Source organism: Thamnophis elegans, chromosome 5, assembly GCF_009769535.1.
Source record: "Thamnophis elegans isolate rThaEle1 chromosome 5, rThaEle1.pri, whole genome shotgun sequence".
NCBI classification, from domain to species: domain Eukaryota; kingdom Metazoa; phylum Chordata; class Lepidosauria; order Squamata; family Colubridae; genus Thamnophis; species Thamnophis elegans.
Window position 1 is genome coordinate 66811134 of NC_045545.1, and position 25826 is coordinate 66836959.

Consider the following 25826-nt stretch of genomic DNA (forward strand, 5'->3'; position numbering starts at 1 on the left):
CAGTTCTCATAACAATGGCATCACATGCACCACTCAAGCCCCCCCCAAACAATGTGTATCACTGATTCTATACCAATTGTAGTTTCCAAATACTCTTCAAGGATAGCTCCATGTAGAGCATATTGTAGTAATCCAACCGGGAGATGACCAGGGCATAAGTGACAGTGAACAGAGTCTCATGATCCAGAAAAGGGTACAACTGGCACACAACATCAAGTTGTGCTAAGGCCTCCTAGCCATGACTACCACCTGCTCTTCTTATAACTATTAATGTAAAATATTGTATATTTTTGGACACAGATTTGTAGTTTCCATCTATTACATATATGGCTAATTATTCAAGAATTAATCTCTTCATTGTTGTTTCCATCATATGATAACATTTTATGACTTTCTTTTTTGATCATCTTGCTGAAAAACACAGTAAAGTATGCAAACAAATTTGTATGACCCTATTTTGAAAACCAAAGTACAACTAGAAAGTCCACTGCATGTTGCAATGAGTTCTCCCTCCTTTCCTACTTCCAAACTCTGATATTTGGGAGTCAGAATACCGCATGACCTAGTTCAAAATAACTGCTAATACTGCTGATTAATGTCAGATTAGCACAGGATTATAGTGTTAGCCCATTATAACAGCTCTGCTGTAAGGCATATGGCATTTTAATTCAAGGGATGCCTTAATTTGCCAAGGATTACCTATAGGAGAGTGTTAGCACATGAGAAACTGTTCAGCAATAGATTAATATTAAAATATAGTACAATTTTGTCTAAAAATACATTGCTGAATATTCTGCAAGGTAAGAATAAAGCTAACATAGAAGCGTTGAATATAATGGAAACAGTTCCATTACAAATTAAGGGTGATTTTTTTTCCCAGCATGAACTTTAGTTTTTTCCAAAAGTAATTGATATCTTGGTAACAACCATGCCCAACTTGCATCATCATATAATTTTTATAAGATAATAAATACAATTTAATTTAAAAGTAATATTCTCCTAACTCAGATCCAGGAGATGGTCCACTCAGATGCTACGTCCTATGAGTCCAACCATCAAGTTCCCCTGATCAATCGACCAGGGATGTTAACCAGTCACATGAGTGCCCTCAGCCAGTCACAGCTGATTTCTCAGATGGGTTTGAGGAGCGGTGTTACACATGGTTCCCCATCACCCCCTGGAAGCAAATCTGCTACACCATCTCCCTCCAGTTCTACTCAGGAAGAGGAGACAGAATCACATTATAAGGTACGTGGAGCCATGCCTGTTTTGACAGACATAGAGACAGACAGTAGCGGGCAACCTACAATGGCAGAAATAATGAACTGCACCTAGAACAAAGGCATTCAGCCTTTCCAAGAGAGATACATACAAAGCAAGAGAACTTTTTTTTAAACCTATCTGAAAAGAATATTTCTTAGCGAAAGAATTGGAAGAGATATCAGGATTACAAATTATATCAGACATTGAGGAGTTATATTGATGCATATAGAACAATTACATATAGCAAATTATGAAAGAGATTTTTCTTCCTAAATATTTTCCATCTTGTTGAAAATGCTAAGTATATCATTTTGCACTACCCTTCCAGGTTAAGATTCTGAAATAAAAGTATGATTTACCACATACAAGCATTCAATTTCCCAGCTGAAAATGTTTTTTGTAGAGGCAAAAATTTCATATTTGGAGAATGAAATATGAAAGCATAAATATTCAGCTGGGATTTTAATTAAATAGCTCACCAAGTCATTATCAGAATGAAATAACAGAAAATGTTTTCACTATACTTAAACCTAGATAGCAGGGATTTTTAAGACGTAATAAATCATAAGTTATTTAAAGCAGATGATTTTGCTTTGTTAGTGATAAATATATGCTGAATATGTTGTAAGGATGTAAAGAATGTTTGCATGTTAACAGCAATTTGTATGAAGAAATATGTTTTTATATTGGATGTCTTGCTAAATGAATATTCATATCTATTCTGTCTTTGAAAATAAAGTCTTGCTAAATACATTTACATATTACCCATCATTTTTTTTAAACACAAGTCATAGCAGAGTAGCTGTAGCATTTTCTTTAAGGAAGAAGACTACACTGTGAAGGAGAGGCAGCCGTTTTATGGTTCACCAACTGGGGAATCTCCTCCTGAAACTCATACCAAGATGACAGCTAGCTAGCCATGAGAACATGACTGGTAGATCTACTGCTTCCAGAGAAGGGGAACATGAGAGAGGGAGGGTGAATCTTCCTTCTCTCTCAAGTGATCAGTCATCTTGAGCCAACTGTGTTGAGATCTAATAGATTAAGGGCTAGTAGGAGGCAGGGGCTATTCCTTTCTTTCTGCTATCCTTCTTTTTACCATGTTTTCTGCCACACCTTCTCCCTCTCTTCAGTGCCTGAGCCAAACTGGTTGTTTGCTAACATATTTTGAAATTAAGCTATGTAGCAAGTGGTGTCCTATATGTATGTGTGTATGTATGTATGTATGTAATATGTATTTCCTAATTGGTGGCATGTGACAGTCTTGGCTTGAAATGTTGTCTCTATAAAAGATCATAACATGTTGACCATGAGCATGGTTGCATGGTTGGAGTACAACTGGGCTTTGCTTGTGTTTTGAACAGTATGCAAACTCTGCCAGTATCATCTTTACCATTAGAAGATAAATGTGTATGCTTTATGATACGATTAAAATAGTTAAGTTGGTCTTCATTATCTCTATCTTATTAAAAATTATGGGAAGTGCAAGTTAATATCTGTGTGCTCATCTCATGATGATCATAGTGTGTAGAAAACAGCAGTTTGGTATATTAGTGGAGTGAATGATAAAGAGCATAATGAAATGAAATAGAACATAGCTATATTATATGTCAGAAATTAAAACTGTAATAGAATCATGTTTGCATGACATTGTGTAGTGAAATGATGAATAACAAAAGGGAAGGTATAGGTTTAATTTGAAAAAGCTATTCTGTATGTTTGGCAATGGAACTGATGTTATGTAGACTGTTGTGGATATAGCTGAAAGTAGGAATTCATAAATTGATGAAGGTTGGATGTTATACAACCAGTTAATGTTAAAAATGGAAGAAGCAGTGATTGGTTTTAGGAAAAATTATGCAACATGCTGAATGAATGTGCTTCAAAGGAAAATTATTTTGTCAGATGGCATGACTAGATGGTTGAGCATAAGGCAAAAGAATATCCACCCAGAAACCCAGGAACTGTAATTGTTTAATGTATTGGTTTAGGTTTTTTTTTTTTAAAAAAGATGACTTAAGGATGTGCATTCATATGTACATATAAGAAAGGAAAATATAAATGTAAAAGTATGTTTGATTTATTTATGATGAAACACTTAAAGAACTAATTAAAGAAACAAATGTGATAAGAAGCTCTGTAGAAGTTTTATATACTGTATAATGTGTGTGTGTGTGTGTGTGTGTGTAGAGTTGCGTTAAATAGAATGAAAATAATTATGCTAAAATTATGCTGCTGCTGCAGGTGTTAGTATCCAGGAAATAAATGGTAAAAAGAAAGTAAAAATATTGTAAGAATATTGAAAAATGGTGCACCTATATGTGTGGTGTTCCTGGACACATATTAACCTAGTATGGTTGTGTGATTTGTTATATGACAGGATTTGTTACTTATAAGAATAATAAAACATTAAAAAATAAAAAGAAGTTAAAAAGTGAGTAAAGAAATAAGTGATAAATAAATGTGGACTGTGTGATGTATCAAATGGGACATTGGGTTGAGTTGGTTATATTGAGACAATGAATAAGAATCAAGTTGCAAAAGAATTAAATGAAGGAAGAATGAATGGGCCAAGGGAAGTCCAAGAAAGCCATGATTGGATGAAATCTGAAAATCTTAAAAATACAGTAGTGGAAGTAATGAGTTTGAAGAACTCAAGGCATTTCTGAGTGGTCTAATTGTATATGGACATGGTGGGACAAATATATGTGCAAGTGTAATGAACAGTGTTTGTGTACACTAAATTTACCTATATTCACTGTTTTCTTATTTGCTATGTTTCTTTGGTTTATTGATTTTTATTTCACTTCTACACTTTAGATAATATCTACATTCAAATACTGTAACTTGAGCATCTTCAGAGCAAAGATATCAATAGCTAACATTAGCCTTCCATTTGGGAATAAGGAGGAGAAGACATTTCAGGAATTGCTAGTTTTGCTTTGTCTCCTTGAAGCTAACTAGATGCTGGCAGTAGTTGAAATCCAGCATAGAGTCTGCTTAAATGTTAATAGGGATAAGAGTTATGATATGTGTATGGGCTTAAGAATATATACATACAGTGTATCACAATAACAAATAGGATATTCCAAGGAAGAAAAATAGTTTTTCCACACAATAATGAAGCATAAAGATATTTCTATGAAACAAAAAAAATAGTGAAGTAATTGTATGGTTGTGAACCTTTGTCATTGAGAAAGAATAAGAAAAGAAAAATACACTTGTTTGAATTATGGATTGGAGATGGTTACAAAGAGTACCTTAGATTGCAGGAAGAATCAATCACTAGTGAATTGCTTCCTTAAGGTAATAGCCAACTATTAGAAATTCACAGACTTCAGGCATGTGTATAAGTGGATGATAGATGAGAAACAAAAGGAAAATAAAAAACTGTTGGAGAAGGTTGAGAGAGGAAAACAGCAGATAAGGTAGATAAATAGGTTCAAGTACATTATAGGAGTGTTGTTACTAGGTCAGATCACTTCACACAGATAATAATTTGTTCATGTGATTACTAGGAATCATGATCAGTGACTCTTAAGGAAAATAACTATGAGACTGATCCCTAACCGGCCAGAATTCCCACCCCACATTTGAAAGTTTTTATGGATTATATGTGTCACCTACACTAGGTAGATCAAACTCGTAAATCAGATTCACTGGAAGACTCTTTTATTTTGATTGGTTACAGTAACAGAATCTTGGAAATCTGATTGTGCTGTGCCTCCTCCTCCTCCTCATAGGTCATTGAATTAGGGGAACATCTGCCTGAGTTGCTTCTGAATGTTTTTTTCACTGTGGATTTTAAAAATGCTTCAGTCCCTTTTGCCTAAATAATGGTTCCTGCTTATCTCCATCAAGGTCATCTTCCTTATTCTCAATGTGTGTCAGTTAGGAGCATTTCCAGCGTGTAGGAAATTATCAAAAGGATAGAATTAATCTTATTTACTCTCACAACTCTTTCATATAATCAAAACTAAAATCTGACAAATTTTGACTTGACAAAATTTGCAAAAATGCACATTAAGAGTTGACACCTGCCCTATATTGCAGGAATTCTAATCTGTTTCTCTAGAAATAATATAAATCTCTTTTGATCTTTGAGATTTACTATTATGTTATATTTTCACATAGCCTATTTATCCCATTTTTCTGGTGAAAAGATATCCAGAACAATTTATGTATGATCAGTGAAAACAAGACAATTCTTGCACAAAGTTTAAAGTACATAGTAAAAAAGAAAAATGGAATGGTGATGGAAGAAGAAACTTGATTTGTTTCTACTCCAGCTAGTCACAATAAGAGCTATTGTTATTATGAAGAGTTGGAATAGAAAAAAATAAAAATAAAACAGAAAAACATCCAGGTCCTGATCACTCAACATAGCTGGTAAATTCTTTGTGGTTTATCCCCCTCCCCCTCTTTCTTTTTCCTATAGCAAATTGGTATTGGTTAATTGCATATATAGAGGAGATTACAGGCAGAATTCACATGTCTGTAATGCCTAATGCCTATAATGCCTTTATTTTCTCACAACCCTAACTTGTGGGTGACTTCACACAGAACAGTAAGCAGAGACAGATCACATCACTGTTGTGCCATGCCACCGTTTGCAGAATCTGTCTTAAAAGTTTTCTTTGATTCTAACATTTTGCATATATTGCTTAAATTACCCTTTCATATCGAAAGAAATGTGCTTTACAGAACTGAAAGCCAGTTGCTAAGTTGGTGGAGTAGAATTGCAGATAATCAAGTCCACTTTTAGTCTTGAAAAACCTGGTTTATGGTCTGATCTATCTCTCCCAGCCCCAAAATATCCTATCGCAGTGATGTCTAACCTTTTTCTAAAGCTGTGCCAAAATTGTGCGTGCACGCTATCATGCCCACATGTGCCCCCACCTGCACATGCATGCGTGACTCTGAGCATATGTGTGCACCCCGCTGACATGCACGTGAGGCACCCCCCACACGAGGGGGAGTTTTTTCCCTCCCCTGGCTCTGGAGGCTTTCCTGAAGCCTGGGAGGGCGAAAATGGCCTCCCCTAACCCTCTTGGGGAGGACATTTTTCCTCTCCCCAGGCTTCAGAGCATAGGGAGGGCAAAAAACAGCCCAACGGTCCAACCAAAAGTTTGGGAAGGCAGATGGCTGCCATGCTGTCAAATATGGCTCTGTGTGCCACCTGTGGCACTCATGCCATAGGTTCGCCATCATGGTCCTATCAGATCCTTGTGGGAGCATATAACTAACTAGGAGAACCCTAACCCACAAGGAAACTGAAGAAGGCGGTGTTTTGTACACCAACTTGATTTCTGGGAAGGAAGGATATAAACCTAATTAATAGTAAATACTCCAGGATAAACACTGCAAAACCAAAAATCCATATATGAATAGAAATCTTTTCCTTCCTGTGACTGATAATAGGAAAAACAAAAGTGTGCAAATAATAACTTTGCTCATTTGCTGACTACCTATTGCAGTTTGTGCACATTAGACACATTAAAAATAATAATGGGTACCATTTTGCAGGAAGTATTCTACCCATTTAAGATGAATACACATTTCTAGATAACATTCTATTTCTTGCAGCTATTTCTAAGTCACAAAACTAGATGTTTATTCTTATGCACCTGGTCCTTTTGATGAAGGGCTATCATCGTCTTTTTCTGATAATATCAGTGAAAGTAACCAACATGATTATGTAGGTTCCCTCTTCCCTTGGATTTGAGCGTTGACTATAAATGGTATGCTTATAGATCCATATGTAATGATTTTCATAATTTTTTGGCATCACTGTGCTTCATATGTTCCATAATTAGCTATGAATTCTGCAGGAACATGTTCTAAGAGTTTGGCACAATGGAAGCAATGGAATTTCAAGTATTTCCGCCTTCATTAATTTATTTGTTAAGTAAAATAGGAACCAGAATGTTGTCCTTTTACATGAGATTAACTCTGTAGCCTTTTGAATATTATCAATGATTAATAAAACACTCAAGTATGTGGATATAATGGTCATTTAAACTGAGAGGAAAACAAAGTGATCAAAAAAGTGTTAAAGATGAACAACAACAACAACAACAACAACAACAACAATGAGGGGGAGGAGGAGGTCAGAAATAGTAGTGACTGGCAGCAGGCATGCCCTGGCATTGAGCCTAGAATAGAGGTTAGTTTGTGTTACCTGAAAATGTTGCAAATCCTTCCTTCAGCAGTCACCTCAAGGGAGTGAAATAAAGAAGAATCTCATTTCTCTCCCAGAATGAATGTGGTGGTGGGGGGGGAATGATTTGGAGTTTGTAATGGAAGAGAAAGGGATATTTGATCTCAATTTCCTCCCTCTGGTGCAATGTTTATCAAAGTTAGCAACTTTAATATATGTGGACTTCAAATCCCGGTTCTAAGTAGTTTTTGTACCTCTTTCTTTATGCAGCCTTTGTTTCATTCTGTTGGATGATTAATCTGTTTTCTACCACTTTTTCATACAAGCCGTATACATTATTTCCTGTGCTTGCTCTACTTTCTCCTTTCCTTTCCTTCTACGTTCATTTCTTCCCAAAATACCCTTTTGACAAAAAGTGACTCATTCAGATTCTTGTATCTGCTGCCAGTTCTCTTTCATCATAAACGTTCAAATTAAGTTTTCCATTCAAATAAATGTTTGTTCCTTTTCCATGTACATATGAATAAATGTACAAGTAGTTCTCAATTAATGACCATTTGTTCAATCGCCATTTGAAATTATGGTGGCGCTAAACAAATGGTATCAAACGTTAGGGCTGCTGCAGCGCATGCACACACACACAAACACACACACATACTGGCAGTCTATCCACACATACAATTATAGGGGTGTTTTAAAACCGTCACCCATCAATCTCCCCCTATATTTGCCTGTTTGGATTTCTCAGAGCTAGCAGTAGTGTTGAAGTAGAGGCCCAGTCTTAGCTGGCTGCCACTGCCTCTCAGCCTCTAATTCACCCCAGTGCCATTATGCTTCTGTCAAAGAATGCTACCTCAAGCTCCATGTCATGACCAGCCATGCTAGCACCTCAGCAAACAGCCCTAGCCATTTTCCATTTGGCTGCTCTTTGCAGGCCCAGCTTCATCCAGATAATTTTCAACTTCTTCACGGGTCTGGTCCTCTGCAAGGCAGCTGCTGGCTATGCCGGTCCTTTTTTTCCAAAGCTACTTACACCATTCTCCAAATACCATGTTTCCCTGAAAATAAGACAGGGTCTTGTTTTCTTTTGACTCCCGAATAAGCACTTGGCCTTATTTTTGGGGATGTCTTATTATTTTTGAGGTGCAGGAGGTGATGAGCATGGTCAACTCATGGCTGCTGCTGTGATACAATATTTTCAGGGAGGGCTTATTTTGGGGGGAAGGTTTATTTTAGCGCATGTGTTCAAAAGCCAGGTTGGGCTTATTATCCTGGAAACAGGGTAATGCATTCCATTCTTGTGATACTTTTGAAGGCTGTACAACACATCACTAGTGCATTTTATATCATTTTTTGCACCAGTGTAGTTGGACTGATATAAACTATAATATCTAACCTGGCTCAGGATCTCTGTTCTAGGGCCTCCATTTGCATGCCAGACAAGCTTCTCTTTGTGCACTAACTAAGATCTTGTTTCATGAAAAAGGACCTGGTTATGCTTACCTAAAAGGACCTTCTAACTGGGGGTTCCTTCTTTTCTGCCAACATAGTCAAGACTTTCTTTCATGCACCAGCAAAAGAAGCCTGGTGCATGAAGGAAGGGCCCAACTATGCCAGTGTGAAAGAAAGACCTTTCTAGTTGGGTCTGTCTTTCATGTATTAGCAAAAGAATCCCAATGGGGGCCAGGTGGCAATGTATGGTGTATGTAATTGTTTTAAATTACTCATATAGATAAAAAAAAACAGTGCCTGGTCAATAAGTTATCAAAAGTAAAAGGTGTTGAAGGAAACATCTGTAAAAGTAATTGTATATTTACATTGTATTTTGGGAACAAAGTTGAGAAAGTTACCAGGCAGGGATGTCCTTGAACTACTCCCAGTTATTCTGTGGGTTTTTTCCAACCAGTTCAAAATCAAATATTATATTTCTTCTAAAATAAAAGTGACTGAAGGGGGAAAATAATATATTTTCTTGACTCTTTGGCAGGCAACTGGAGAGAAGAGACCTTTGACAGATCTGGGCAAGAAACCCAAAAACCAAAAGAAGAAGAAAAGAAGGATCCTAATGAACCCCAGAAGCCAGTGTCTGCCTATGCCCTCTTCTTCAGAGACACGCAAGCGGCTATTAAAGGACAAAATCCCAATGCTACCTTTGGGGATGTGTCAAAAATCGTTGCATCAATGTGGATAGTTTAGGAGAAGAACAAAAGCAGGTGAATGTTTTTTTCCCCACACAGTTACTGCTTTTCCCCTCTTGATAATGCCATATTTATTTTCATTTATCTGATACATTATATGCCCACACTTTCTTAAGATGGTAGTGATAGTTGTTTTACTAATGTAAGCTATTTTCTGCAGCAGTAAAATTATCAATTACCTTTTCTTCCACATACTTCCATCTCATATGAAAGCTAACATTTTCAGTAAAAGTATTGCCTGAAAAAGCCTTAGGGGTTTTGAGCAGCTTGTAAATTTTAGTAAAACTACCCCCATTTCTGAGTGCATTTTTTCACTGAGTATGTCATTATTTGTCTTCTGGATGGTGATGATTATTATTATTGCAAGTTTATTTTGTTGTTTTTGTTACCAAAGCTATCTTCGCCCATAATTTTTTATAAGTTGTTTTATGCACTTTCTAGAAGCCTGCTTCAATTTCAAAACCAGACTATGCATTACACTGTAGCAAAAACACAGCTCTTTTTCCAGGACAATAATGGGCACCATGTAGTATTATATGGAGCAGAAATTTGTGAATCTCATAGATGCTATTGTTAAACTGTGTACTAAAAATTAATTATCTGTTATTTTTTATACATGTTCACAAATTGAAAATGTTGCCATTGAGCATCCTTAAAGTTGTATCTTTTAAATGTGGGCTTTGGAAACTGCTATTTTGAAATTGATCTCTCAAGTAGAAGTTATAAAATAGGTACATAATCTTAGATTACAAAAATGTTTTTTGTGTAGATTGTAAGATGTGTGAATGCAGGGACATCTTGATGGAAATATGTGTATCCTGCACTTTTCAAGAATCCTTGTGGCATCGTTAGACTCTTTTATAGTGCCACAGAATCAAACTGAACTGGGGCTCGACCTTAAGGGCCATGCTGTCATGTCCAACTCCCTGCTCAATGCAGGAGTTCAGATTGTAGCATCCCCAACAAATGTCTGTCAGGTGTGGCTTGAAGGATTGAACGTATACTGTGAAGAGAACCTGATCTTCTCTTTATGAGGATTCATACAATCAAAGTTGACTTGTCATTAGGAAGTTTCTTAAGTTGTAGCTGGAATCTGCCTCCTTGCAGCTTTGACCCTTAGTCTACCTCCTGCAATCTGGGATGATAGATAATAGTTTCCGCTCTCCAGGGATTTGAAGAATCTATAAAATGCTAATTGGTTTTAGTTTCTATTGCTTTATTAAATTGCAGAGGTAATTTTCACTACAAGAGTTTTTGCCGTCTAGTAGCTGAATTAAGGTTTTAAGAAACCTTGAAAATTTATATTTTAAAAAATGTATTATCCAGGAAATCTTATACTCACTCACCTAGAAACAGGAAGTAGCATCTCTAGGCATTTTATTGGCAATAAATGTGGAAATTATGTTTCCACATTTGTTTATTTCAGTTTAGATGCTAACCAAGTTTAAAACCAAATCTGGGCAGCTCACAATATAATACGCAATAGAAATGCTATACAAAAGTAAAACAAGTTGGGTATCTGATTGTTTGAGGCAAAGACCCATCCAACAGGGTCTCACACTACCCAAGGCCTGGGTAACTTGCATTCTTGATAGAATGTAAATAGGGTTGGACCCATATGTATGTTCACCTAGGACACCAAAAAGTTCCTTTCCTTTCTTCTTGTAATCTGTTTTAAAGCACCCCTCTAAAGATTTTTAGATTATGGAAAGGATTGGAGAGATTTCTTGCTGGAAGAAGCAGCTCTATCAGTGAAAAGTACTCTGTCTCCTTAAGACCTGTCTCATCTTTTCTGTGGTTGCAATGCACTGCTTGGTGATTTTTTTAAAGACAGAAATATTTCCTGAGAGCCAAGATCCTCCACTGGAAGGTTTCCAAGAACTGCATTTAGGGAAAAGAGAAGCAGGTGGAGAAACCATTTTAAATTAAAACTATGCTTTAAAATGGCTTTGTATTTTATGTAGCCTTGCGTTGAATGACAAATACCATATCTTCAATTTTAATGAGCGCCCCCTGTCTTTTTAAAAAATTCTAATGTGATTTTTCAAATTTTCTCCACTTTTAAGACTCATTGGCAAACAATACTGATGATTCATTCTTGGCCATGCATAGTATTTTTTATAGAATTATTTTATGCTGCTCACTTGTCTCTATTGCCTGTCCTATTCACCCCGCATTCCAGTATTACAGAAGAAACTTGATAGCTTTACAACTGCAAGAGATATAGGAGCTCCTTTGCTACCAGGGTATTTTTTTTACCCTTAATGTTTAAGTAATTGTTTCCCTTTAATGTAGTTGAGTGAGTTACTTTCTGTTTGGGCCAGAAAGAGGTTTCTGCTCAAACTGTCACTTGTCCTGATGCAGCAAAGATACAAAGAAATTAATTTGAATTCTGTTGTCAGTGGAAAGTCTAAATTATACAAGAGGACTGCTTCCATTGTATTTTTCAAAACACTTCATAGCAAGGTAGGAAACCTCAGGGATACATGTAGCATCAAAATAAGGGAGATTTATTAATATTATTTACATAAAAATTTAAAATATAACATTCAAATTTCACTGAAAACATACCAATTGTGTCTTTGATAACTTCCCCATTAATTCTTTTTTTTCTACAGTTCCCAGAAAATCCATATTGATTCTGTTATTTAATTTGCCCCAGCTTCAGTTTCAGAGTCAGTGCCCTTATGTTGAATTAATACTTATTGTCTTCCAAACTGACCAAAATCTGACACACATGGGCAGATTCTTATTTATATGAGCATGTGGTAACCATTTATTTCCCAGAGAATTAGTCTGAAAAGGAATGATAACAGATAGATTCAGGACAATGTATAGTCTCTCCAACTGTCAATGACTCTGGGTGGCTTACAATTTTTTTTAAAAAAAACTCTTCCAAACAAAATAATAAGTACTCCCTAAAGCAACGTAGAATCAAAAAATCGATCCAAGGTGGTTCAGCCTTCACTCTGCCCCAAAGTTTAGGAGAATAACCAAGATTACAGTAGATTTCTATATTCATCTGAAGCTCCTCTTTGGGTATCACTGCTGTTAATGAATAGGTATCCCGAAATAGAGAGAAAAATATTGTTATCATCGTTATTATCCTACAGCAGTTCTCAGAAAGTGAACCTTCATGTTTTTAGGGAATATACCTCAATTATTTTTGAAACAGCAAGAAACTATTGGATTTCCTCCCCCTGAAATTACTCTTTCATGATTCTAAATTTGTAAGGCTTTTGTTTCACCTTATCATGCTGGTAATAATAATAGTCCATGCCAGATAAGTTGGTAGAGTTTGATTTGATTTAGGCCTAATTCAAACAACCAGATTCATTGTATTGCAATCTGGAGTAACCATTTCAGTTAAAGTAATATATGATCTTAAGTCAAAAGATACGTACATTATACATACAAGATCCCAAATTTCACACAGCAGCACCGGATAGGGGGAGAAAAAACAGCCAGAGTGTTGATCCTTAGATGAACCCTTTGATCTCACTCCAGGGAATTGTATAACTGTTATTTATTCTATCCTGAAGAAATATCTTGGTAGAGAGCATGATTTTATTTAGCACTTTTCTGGTCAAAAAGCATTCTCAGCATTCAAACATATGTTTCTCAGTTGTCCTATTCTATGTCTCAATGTGTACTTTTTACACTTTATATTTTTACCTGTCTATTTTTTTCTTGACTATGAGTAGTTTTAGTTGACCTGAATCTCAGATTTATTCACATCCTAATTCATGCCATAAAATATACTGTATGATCTTGTACTATTTCAGTTTAACCATTAGATTTCTATGAGAATAAAAGATGATACGCATATATTTCTTAAGGAAAGGCTGGATGACAAAGGCAATAAAAGTAATGAGAAATACTACCAAGAGATAATGCCTGCCGAAGAAAGCTGTGTCTTGGGATAGAGCTTTTCTTCATGGGAGCACAGTGTTTTACCTAGGAATCTGGTGGCTTGGTTTTCCTTATCCTTCAAGTCTCCCTTTGCTTTAAGCAGGTTTAGTGAGAAATCAGTTTAAGAAATGATGATAGTGGGCATTAATGTCTGAGGTTGGCTTAAAATTATAAACACATTTATACTTTTAGAAAAATGTTTTAAAATTATCACTCTGAAGATTCATTTCTTCAGCCAACTGTGAGCATTTGTAGTTTGGTTTGCTGGCAGGAAGCTTTTGTATGAATCCTGCTAAATTCCTTTGATGTTCTTCCTGCATTCATGTTCAAAAGACTATCACATAAAGATTTGGGATGGACAAGCAATAAGGAATGCAGGGCTTGGTGCCATTGTATTCCTGAAATCAACAGACAGTATAAATAAGATCAGCTGATAATTATTACTGTTTTCATTGATACACTTTTTTTTGGCACAACCACCTTTTAAGTAGCCTTCCCCAATTTACTATGTAATGAATTATTGCTTACATAAGGCAGCACAGTGTGGTAATCAAGGAAGTACTCTTCACCCTTGAAGCAGCAGTAGTAGTAGATCCAAACAATGAAATCAAAATGGCAGCTCTCAAAGCTGGGTGACAAATTAATATTAATTTGATGGATATTAAACTTGGCATAGATACTAACTGAAATGAGCTACCATGTATCCAGCAGATATCTTGTTTATCACACAGAAGGGTAAGACAGCTTTAAAGTATCAAAGCCGGGGATATTTATCTACTGTGGAACAGGTGCTGCTACTCCTACAAAGCAAATTTACTTTCTTTCCATTGATGAAGTAAACAAAGTAAAGATTACATATTACATGTTCTTCATTGCAGGTTTATTGTTTGATATATTTTCCCCTCACTAAAAAGCAAACAGAAAGAGGAAGGAATTATGTTACTTATGCAAAGAAAAAATGCAGAGCTATGTTTAAAGCAGTTGTTACTATTGCTGCCATTTATTTGAATTTTTGCAAAAAAATATATCAAAAGAATCTAATATTTTTGTTTGTCAGTTGGGGCTTCTCTCATATTGTTCCTTTCTCTTCATCTCATCTCTGGCTTTTTACAATGAATCTTCATTTTCTCGCTGACACACTTATATCTAAATTTCTCATTTCCTGCCTTTTTTATTTATATCTGTGCTTGGTGATTGATCATGCTGTGGAATACAGGATTAGCAATCTCTCCGTCCTTGGGTTTTCATCAAGGACACCTGTTCTGCAAGTTGCACAATTCTTCTTCCCTGCCTTAACCCTTTCAAGTACAGCTTCTGTGTAGAATATGCACAATTTCCTTCCTTGCCTTAACTCCTTCAGTCATCAATCTTGTGCAGAAATGTGTGTAGATGCTTATATGTGGGCATATATATGGGAAGCTCACAACATTAACCTTTTTACCACTGTACTTTGGCAGCTGACATAGGCTTTTCTTAACAGGCTTAGAGAAGAATCTAAAGAATATGTGTGTGCATGTGTGTGTAATACACACATATAAACACACATTCTTTGACCTTACCAAAAATGTAGCAGCTGTTCCTGTGTAGATAGTTCTTATCGCACTAAAACATAACATGTTAATGATTGTTATCAACCAAAGAAGTATCTCTAATAATCTACCTTCATCTCTTTCAACTTTCAAAGCTCATAAAATGCATTACCACCATAAAAATAGATTGCTCCCTCAATTCACAACATAGCAGATTTTAACTCTAGTTGAAATAATGCAAAAAAAATAATTATGCCCTACTATGGGAAGAGAGTTGGATTTTTTAATGCTGTGTCTAAACAGATCAAGAACATTATTTTTTGTTAACATTAGCTCCATCTAGAGGAACTGGGGTTACTCAGTTACCAAGATGGTGGTTTCTAGACCAGCATGGCTCATACTAACAATCTTAGTTCTTACTCACAATTATAATGGATACATTCCATTGTAATGAAATTCTATACTTCATGACGTGTGCATGTAATATGAAGCCTGTAGTATTCCAAGTCTAACGGTTCCTTCATTTCTCTTTTGTGCACACAAGTTATAGCTTGTTAATTTAGTTTGCTTTTTAGATGTAATTCAAACTCCACGGACACTTAAGAACTGTCTCCTAATACAACAGTTCAGATCTTTAATGAGCACATTCATTTGTTTGCTTTAGATCCCAGTATTCAACCTCTCCCATTAAAAATGGTATAAGCACTGCTAAAAGAGAGGTTAGTCTGAAACCTGGGAGAAATACCAGTCACTGCAACAGAATTGGAATGTACAGTTAAATGGTCCAACTGTCTTAAGACAACTTTGCATGTCCATGTTTTTCCCAGACTGGCATATTGATCTTATCCAAGTTCTATTTAATTTTCTCTTCTGGGTTTTCTCTTTCTTCCACAGCAAGGTATGAAAGGAGTAACTAGTGTTCATTTGAATGCTAGTAATACATTCTGTGGCACTGTGGACCTCAATAAAACAACTCCCATCACCCTCTTCTAGAACAGTAAAACATCCAAGACAATTCAATTTAATGTAACTGGTTAGACACCTCCTACTCCACAGAATCTAGACAGTGTACAAAAAAATCCAACAGAATAAAAATATAACATAATAAGTATAAAAGAATAGTAGAATACTATAACTATAAAAGATGAACAAGAACTGAAGGCAGGATCGGGCTAACCATACAGCACACACACATGCATACAGGGGCATTACCCATCCTAACCCAAAGCCTGGTCTTTCCAGAATGCCAGAAAGCTGAAGGTCACATGGATATCAGGTGGAATCTTATTCCAAATCCTAACTGATGTTCAAGACTTACAGGTTATTTAAATGAATTCACGTGTGGAAATAAAATAGTTCGATATATCATCTTCACCTGGCATAGCCAATAGAGGTTATTGGACATAATTGCAATTACAATCTGATGTTACCACAGGGCACCAGCTTGGGAAGGGCTATTGTAAGTAGGATGAAATGTGCATTTTCCTTTTCAGTATCTGGTATAAAAAATGATTGAAGGCAAGTACCGCAATAGGAATACTTGCATATGTATTGGTTTTCAAGGAAGCTTAGTTTTTTTCATCAGTGTACTGATTGAAAAGCATTGCCAGCAAGCTATGCAACATCTGTCCGTTTATTTTCCAGAATAATTTTTGCAAAAGTTATAGAAATGTGCAGCACTATGAATTTCATCTGAGACTATATTTTTAAATCATAGATATGGTAAAGTATAGCAATCAGTATTATTTAAATTATGTTTATATTAATTATTGTTTTTGTATTTGCAAGCTTTAGATTTATTATTACTAACTCAAGGTAATGCCAAAATACTTTAGACCAAAGCATTTACAATATCATTTAATTATTATTAAATATTATTTGAAGAGGCTTTTTTTTGCAAAAGATAGGTCAATAGCAACTTTGAGATTGAGATACAAGCCTCCTTTTCACTTCATACTAATTAAGGCTCTGAACATTCAAGTTTCCATTTCAATTACAGAAATTGTTAATAGAAGAAATTGCTTTAATTCTTACCACTTTTCTATCCAATTGCACATCAGGTGCTTGGCCATGGAGAAGTCAGGTTGGTAAGTATTTGACAGAAGTAACAGTTTCCCCCAAACTCTTATGAGAAATATCAAATTAGGGCCTTTATAATGGATCAAGGTAGCTGTGCATATTAATAGGAAGATAGTATAAGTATTTATGGCACTATATTATCTATAGGAAGCTGATTTTGTCATTTTGTTTTCAAACCATAGTAATTCAGCAGGTGAATTGTCATATTCAAAATCCAGGAAATTGTTATTCTTTAGTTACATTTATGTTTACCAATAAAGAATGTGTATCATTTACTTAACACAAAGTGGTTCTGTGTGCATCAGCAGGATTTGGAATAACACTCTTATTTATGTTTTTGAAAACTGAGCATTTCATTATGGCACAATTGCCAGTTTCTTTGCTAAGGCACAAAAGCATTAGGACTGAAACTCTGGATTATGCTTCTATCAGCTGCAATTCCTTCCCCCATAATCAGTCACATGTTTGCCCTCCTTCTCAACACCCACCCAGTCTCTTAATGATTAATGAATCTCTCCCCCCACCCCACCAATGAATAACAAAAATAAACCCACGGGCATGGAATATTATCTGGAAAACATGTAGAATATTTTTTTAAATCTTTAGCTCTGATAAATGGCTGAAGTTAATGCTCTGGGGAAAAAGAAAGAGGGCCAATTCTGCCAGTATTTAAATGGATCTCACAGCAAAGCCATTTTTACACAAATGGCTTTTAAGAAACCCTGCTAGGAATTGCTGTCCACATTTCACCTCAAATTTTCAGTGTGTCAAGTAGGCTTTAGTTACACATTTCTCTTTTTAGTGAAAAAGGCCAAGTGGGTACTAGAGCACGTAATGGTTTCTAAACAGGGTCACAGGTAAACCACATTAACATGTAGAAAGCTAAATCTATGTGCCAATGAATGGAAGCCTTGTCTCGGTGTCAATTAGTACATTTATTAAACCAACATAGAAGTCAACCCACTCTTGCCTTCTCTTGATTTTTTTCCCCATCTTGAAATCTTAGTAGCATTTATAGCTATGAATCATGACAATATTTACTATTTTTGGAACCATCCTATCAAGAAAAGAGTCAGATAAAAAGCAATAACATTAGTAATTGCTAGTAATTAGTAATTGGTTTTGTTGTTCATATAAGAGAAGAAGGCAATACTTACAGTTCTTTGGAACTTACTCTGAACCTAACAAGAAATATAACTTGAATGTAATCTACATGATGTAATAAAATGTGTGTATACAGTCTCATGTGACCTATAACCAAGAAGGAAGTATGGAAAATTAATTCTTATACCCATAGAAAAGGATATCATCATTAGACTGTCAATTAGGGATGCACGGTGGGAACAGTTAAGCCTCCAAATAGGCAGAGTAGAAAACCATCTTCTTTCATCAGGTCCAACCCAAGAACAATATAAAACAACCAGTTAAAGTGTCATTCCTTATTTGCTCATACTATATTGACAGAATCTTGCCAGATTAAACCTTCACTACACTCTCCCTAAACTAAAGGATATACCTTGGGAGGTACTAGGGAGTGACTATACTAACTCCTTCCTGTGTCTCTGATGCAACTCTGGGCAGTGTTATCTCTTGTCTTGCTCTCCCCGCACTTCTTGGAATGTACTCCCTCTTTCATTTCAGTCCATCATGCTACTTCTCCTTTGTAGACACATTCCATCGCTTCTATATTCTCCAGAAAGAGGGATACAGCTCACAAACAGACATATGCAACTGGCCTTTTAATCTCCGCTTTCTTTCATCGACATTGTTTTTCAATCTTTGGAGCTCTTCTCCCCACATCCAAAAAATAATGCTGCCATATAGGATGACAGAATTAAAACTAAACATCTGATGAATTTAAAGCAAACATAAATTTAAAAAATAATCAGTCAAACAAGATTTTATTCCTAAAACTCCGGAAACAACAGCAATCCCTGACCTTTCCTTGTCTACACCCTTCCCCCAGATAAAATAAATAACAAATTTCCATATACACTTTCCATATATAGTTTATAGGGTCACATTGCAATTCAAACCCAAAATCCAATTTAAATACTATTTAATATGCTGAGCAGTAGCTAAAACCTTTTTTATCTTGCATGGCAGGGTTGCAATGATATTTTTACACACCAGGCACAAAAACAGGTGCAATGCTTGTTTGCAACCAGTTGAGTGAAAAATATTTAGTAGCCTTAGAAGCAGTTTCTATCGTGCTGATCCTCATGACCTACTAGTTTCCAGACCAAGAACAAGGATAACCCCACAACAGTGTGTTACCAGAGAGCATTACCATTACTGCAGAATGCATGAAGTTACCAGTTGCTCCTGATATATTATGTGCCAGCCAAAAATAGGTGTGCCTGATACTATATCAACTGCACAAGCTACCAATTAATTACTGAGCTAGGTTAAGAATTTGGTTATAGCTATATAATTCAGCTGTTAAGGAAACAATGTGAATGACATATTGGTAACACTGAGCTCAAACATCACTTTTATTGTTCCTAGCAATTGCTATTAATAGCAATACAGTGCTTTTCAGTGCTTTACAGCCCTCTCTAAGCAATTTACAGAATCAGCATGTTGCCCCCAACAATCTGGGTCCTTATTTTACCCACCTTGGAAGGATGGAAGGCTGAGTCAACCGTGAGCCAGTGAGAATTATGAGCAAGCATTGCAGGTAGATTCTTTACATCTGTGTTGGAATGTATTCTGGATTCCCAAGATAGAGGGGCTGCAGCACAGAGGTCAAGCAGGCAGTAGAACCTGGAAAGTTTGGTCGACAGGAAAATATTAAAAGGCTTTTCCCTAGCCATTCCCAAAGCATATCTATAGTTATGCAGATAGTACTTTAATTTGGCAATATTCTTTCTTATCGGTTGAGAACAATGAAATAAACTACTCAGAAGTAACTCCATATGTTGCTTTAGGTTTTTCACAATATCACAGATTCTGATGTTACTAACTTTATGCTGTTGCATCTATACTACAGTTTCCCATGGAGAATGTCCAGGATCTCGGCCAACTGTTGGTATTTTGAGATAAGCTCACCTTCCAAAGATGCACTAGATATTTGTACATTTGATATGAATGCCAGGGACATTTGGAGAGACCATGATGAATAATTTTATTTCATTCTCACCCAGAAAGTTTTTTTTTAAATAAAAAGCTGTGAAAAGGAATGTTTCTGCATTGAAAGGTGGGGCACAAGGGGTTCATATCAACTTCAACACTCATGTAGTAAAGGTGTCTCCTAATGTGAAGTCAGCTAACAAGAAACTTTAGCTGAGATCATATTCACACTTTTTCATCTTTGGGGTATGGGCATGTGGTTTCAATTTCCATAATTCCTAGCACTACTGGGAATTTAGACTTTTAATACATCTGGAGAGTAAAGACTGAGGAAAGCTGTGTTGTAAAAGGAAGTGTAGGGAAGGTGTAAGGGAAGAGGAAAACATTAACTGTGAGATGTTTTATCCTTGCATGGCTTTTGTTGGTTTTCTTAATGTTTTGCTATCCATTTGTAAGTTCACTCTGAATTTAAAACCATCAGCTGTTGGTTAAAATGTTTCTTCTTACTTCTTACCTTGAGGGGAAAATTTGTCTACAAAATTTAGTTTTTCAAAGCTATTTTTTCTGAGTGTAACTAAAGTTTTAAGAAAGAAACAAAATTGAGATGGGTTTTTTGAATCTCATATTGGTCTCACTTATTAACCACAAGGCAGTTTTTTCTGTTAAGCTTGGAAACTTCAATTTCAACCACATATAAGTGACCCTGATCTATTTTTTTTATCTCATGTAATTTTATGCAAATCAAAGTGTCCCAATTGCTGGGATGTCTAATAAAATCAAAGCAGCTAGTTTTCTTAAGTGGTTTTTTTAAGTCTTGAATTCTTTTCTTGAATTCAATAGCTTTGGTTAGCCACCAAGTGATAATATTGTTTTATTTATAATCATCTTGTTAGTTATGTAAGGAAAAGCTTGATTTTATATGTTTCTACCTCTGGATTAAGCAGCTGCCACTTGTGAAGGTCAGAAATAACAACTGTCCATGGAGAACAGTGCCTTCTCTTTCACCAACTCAAAATAGCAAGTTTTATAGTAGTTGTTGTCTTTGGCCTTTTTTAGTACTTTTCCCTGTGGAATTGTAATGTCTCTACAAATAGATATACTATAAGTGAAATTGCAAAGTAGCAGTTTTGGATCTGATCTGAAGACACAAGCCATTACCTTGACACATTGTTCTTTTCATTTTTGAAAATAGAATTCTCAAAATATTGAAAAGACTTGCATGTATTGTGAGCATAAAATGTGCTGTTGATTTAATACTATAGTACTTTCTGCCAACACACATATAGAGCATCTGCAGCCCCTCATCTCATAAGTGCCGTCAGAATTTGACTTGAGAAATAAAAGCTACCATAGAAAAGGTGATACAAAGCTTCCTGGGTGAATGAAAGCTAACTTCTGCCACTTTGGCATCCTTTTGTTTGGATAGACTGGAATTAAACATCTTTTTTTACTTCCCCTTTATGTTTTTAGACTAATGAACAACTTGTGGAAATAAAAAATAATATTCTAATCTTTTGCTATCCTGAGATAGAGGCTGAGATGAATAACATTCTATAGGTTTTTTTTACAGTGGTAGATTGTATATTGATTATCTTCTTTTTTTAAAAAAACACATCAACTCTATACACTTAAATGAATTTTTATTTATTCTATATATATGACTAAGCAAGTAAATACTATTATGATATTTATGCATATGCAGGCGAAATAAATGTTGAATGGCTCAGCAACCATGCTCTATTTTGGTAATATTTTGTAATGCACAATAACAAGATTGCAGATTAATACATTTATAACAGTAAGGATGTAATACATTTTAATGGAAGTGTTTGGGACAAAGCATCACATCAATTTGATGTAATGATTATGTAGTTCAAAAGAATATGGATACTAAAATATTACACCCTGTCGTAAAATCAGTTTGCTGTAGTACGTACATGGAGTCTATGTACAATATCAAGTATACTAGGAATCATATTTATTTGAGAATGTTTACCTAATCCACATATTTGTGGAATATCTTATTTTTATTTAATGTAATTATTGAGAAATGTCACATGGAATATAAACACCTAAAAGTTAATAATATCAATAAGCATACAAAATGATAATTACCAGTGATATCAACACCTTCTTAGCAATCATATACATAGCATCTCTTAATTTGCCTCAATTTATTAATCAAGCGCTTCAGAGCCAGAATCAAAGTATGATCAGAAACAAGAATAAATATATCTGGCATATAATGTCAAGTTATATGCTAATTAATTATGCAAAAAATAATCCCACCTGATATTATGAGCTAGTCTAATAGAACAAGCAAAGAGTTCTAAACAAATATCAAAATCAAAATGGATGTCCTTATCTGGTATTTCAGTAGGCTGAAAAACGAGATTAAGGCAGCCATTAATTTAGACTTAAAACTGCGCACAAAAATTGGACCCATTTTATAAATCCTATGGGAAATCCATTGCTAAGGTAATTTAGCTATGATATATACTATCTATAGATTTCATTGGAAGCTTTGTCTGCAAGTAATAAGATTGTGGCTTTGTCTTTTCCATCTTTACTCAAATCAATAACATTAACATTAACAGCCAAATATTATCTGATCTATGTCACGTTTGATTATTCTTGACAATTGAAGCAATCACTTGCTGATGTCTATTGGGTAAAGTGCCAGTTAAGACTTAATCGGTTAAATGGGATGTTAGCACCTACTGTATGATCTTTACCAGATATAACATGACATATGCATCATATTTCATTCATTAAATGAAAAGGATAAGAGTCCAGTTTTAAAAAAAATCTGATTGGATATAATTGATAGAGTTTGGATAAAATGTATCAAGAAATACTTTCATTCTACAAGAAATCTATAAAGTCCTGTTACATTATCATTACTCTATTTTTCTTTCTATTCAATCATGTCCAATTTGCAGAGACTGCCTGGATTTCCCTGCAGTTTTCAGAAGTGGTTTGCATTGCCTCCTTCCTAGGACTGAGAGAAAGTGATTGGCCCAACTGCCCAAAAGTCACCCAGGAGGCCTTTTGCCTAAGACATAACTAGAACTCACTGTTTCCTGGTTCTAGCCTGATTTCTTAAGCCATCACATCAAACTAGCTCTTGCCTTTACTGATAACAAAAGTAAAAATCAGTCAAAAAGCAATTAATAATTAGTTTGTTTGTAGAACACTCTATCTAAATTTGATGTCTCCGTGCCAATTCTAAAATAGCATTTTAACTTGTGCAAGCAGTAGCAAACTTCCGTGATAAGCCCAGCTATAAGTTTAAATCTCTATCTGTTTTCTGGTAGTTTTGATTTCAATCTGAATTTCTGTTTTTGGAAAAAGCATATAAAATTCACCTTTCATATCACCTATATACAGAGATTGGATTTATAATAAACCCAGCACAGATCCCTTGGGCAATATGCAAGACATAAACAACTGTACAATCAGAGCAGTATCATCCTGTTTCTCTTGTTTAATTAATATTTTCTTCTTCGGCTTTTCAGGCATATAAAAGGAAAACTGAAGCAGCAAAGAAGGAATATCTAAAAGCTCTGGCAGCGTACAGGGCCAGCTTGGTTTCCAAGGTAACAGACTATGCTTCATATATGAATTTCGATGGTTGTAGCAATGATAAATTAGTTGCAACTCAGGGACATCTCTGGGGAAGAGCAAGTTTGTAAGAAACACACTATAACCATGCCATCAAAATGAATTTAAGTGTTAGCTACATTCTGTATGAACTAAGTAAAATACTCCAGCGTGCCTCAAGGATACACAGTAAGAATTCTAGTTTTCTTACTTTCAAGAAAATAACACTGAATGTTCTGAGGTTTCCTTGCAATCTTTGGAGACGAAGTTATTAACTCACTCTGTGTTACAACTAAATCCAGTATTTTGATTTAGAAATGTGCCTAAATACTTATTTTTCCATATAATTAAGGAAAATTTGAAAGTTTTTTGCAGATATTCTAAACTCTTTAAAATATAATTTCTAATAACTCAACCTGCCTCAGTCTATACCCTGGTGCAGAAGCTTTAGCAAAATCATTCGTGTCCAGGGTCATATAGTGCTCTCAGAAGAATCAATAGGCAGATATTAGTCCCATCTATTCAGGGATTGAGATCAACAAAGATTAGAATAGTGGTCATGATTCATTAGCAAATCAGAAACATTTTTTCAGACAAAGAGACAAAGATTTTAATGAAGCTTGATATGTCCTAGCATTACACAGGATCGATTTATTACCAGTGTTTATTAACAACCACAATTAACTTCAGAATTTCCATCATATCTTTTTGCAATTATTAAGCAAATCAACTGGTCATTAAGTGAACCCTAAGGTTGTTAAGCGAATCCTTTCTCCTACATTGATCACATTTGACCACAGGATGGTGCAACTGGTCATAAATGAATAAATGCAGGTCTGTTGTTAAGTATCCAAAATGTTTTCAAGTGGTTGTGTGCGAGTGTGTGTACATGCAAGAAGTGATTCAAATCCAGTTCATTCAATAAGATTCCAATAAGATTAATTAGGCAGGACCTGACATGGCAATTCAATTGTATTGAATTGCAACATCAGACTGTATCTTCCTCAATCAGTGGGTTTGGTGATGAGAATTTAAATCTGTATCCAGAGGAACAAGTGGAGATGCCTGCATTAGATGAGATTATCGTCACTAGTCCTATTCATATTCTTTCTTTCTTTCTTTCTTTCTTTCTTTCTTTCTTTCTTTCTTTCTTTCTTTCTTTTGTATTTGAAGAAAAATTTGCTCTCCTGTAATAAAGGGGGACAAAAATAAAACAAAGCTCTAGTTTGTAATATGTGATCAACCAGAGAAGAATTATTTGGAATTTTAATTGCTTTAGAACTGAAATTTAATTGATATAGAATATAAAAGGTATGCATTAAAATAGACACTATTTAGTGAGAATGTGAAGGAAAAGAATACATACATACATACATACATACATACATACATACATACATACATACACGCACACAGTATGATCCATTGACCACCTGAAAATGAATTATGAGCAAATGGAATGTAGTTGCAATTGTTTTTCCTACACATAATAATGGCAGCATATTTATGCTGAGGGAGTAGCATAGACATACGAGGGGAACATATGGCAACTATTATTGGATGATATCCCAGAGATGAATTGTAGACAATGAGAATATAAACCTCAGGTGGTACCGTAACTTTGATGAATAAAATTTGATGAATCTCTAAATTTGATCAATAAAATGAATAAAAATGATGTGGCTTTGGAAGCAAGTAAGAAATGGAATATTTAATAAAACAAAGATATAGGACTCTAATAATATTTTAAAGCCTATCCATTTTCCTAATGCATAGACATTTTTTAGTGAGTTTGGAATTGCCATCTTTGATCAACAGCTATTATGTGTAAGGGAATTATAGTATATATGTTATAGCTAACATGGACCTTTTCTCCTTAATTGGTGCGTTTTAAATGTTTGTTTGCTTTGATTTCAAAATTATTTCAATGTAATGGAACAATATTAAAAGAGGGAGGCAGAAATATCTTACAGTGAGGCTCAAAAAACAACATCTTGATTTACTGATCAT

At 35.2% G+C, this 25826-nt stretch overlaps 1 protein-coding gene across 1 annotated transcript in view; it reads left to right on the forward strand.

Annotated features, from left to right (window-relative positions):
• LOC116509741 (TOX high mobility group box family member 2-like) overlaps positions 1-25826 on the forward strand; it is a 207689-nt gene that overhangs the window by 170080 nt on the left and 11783 nt on the right. Inside the window, 5 exon segments of the mRNA XM_032219030.1 lie at positions 1009-1248; positions 9411-9471; positions 9474-9608; positions 9611-9636; positions 23732-23812. Of these exon segments, the coding sequence (XP_032074921.1) occupies positions 1009-1248; positions 9411-9471; positions 9474-9608; positions 9611-9636; positions 23732-23812 (543 nt within the window).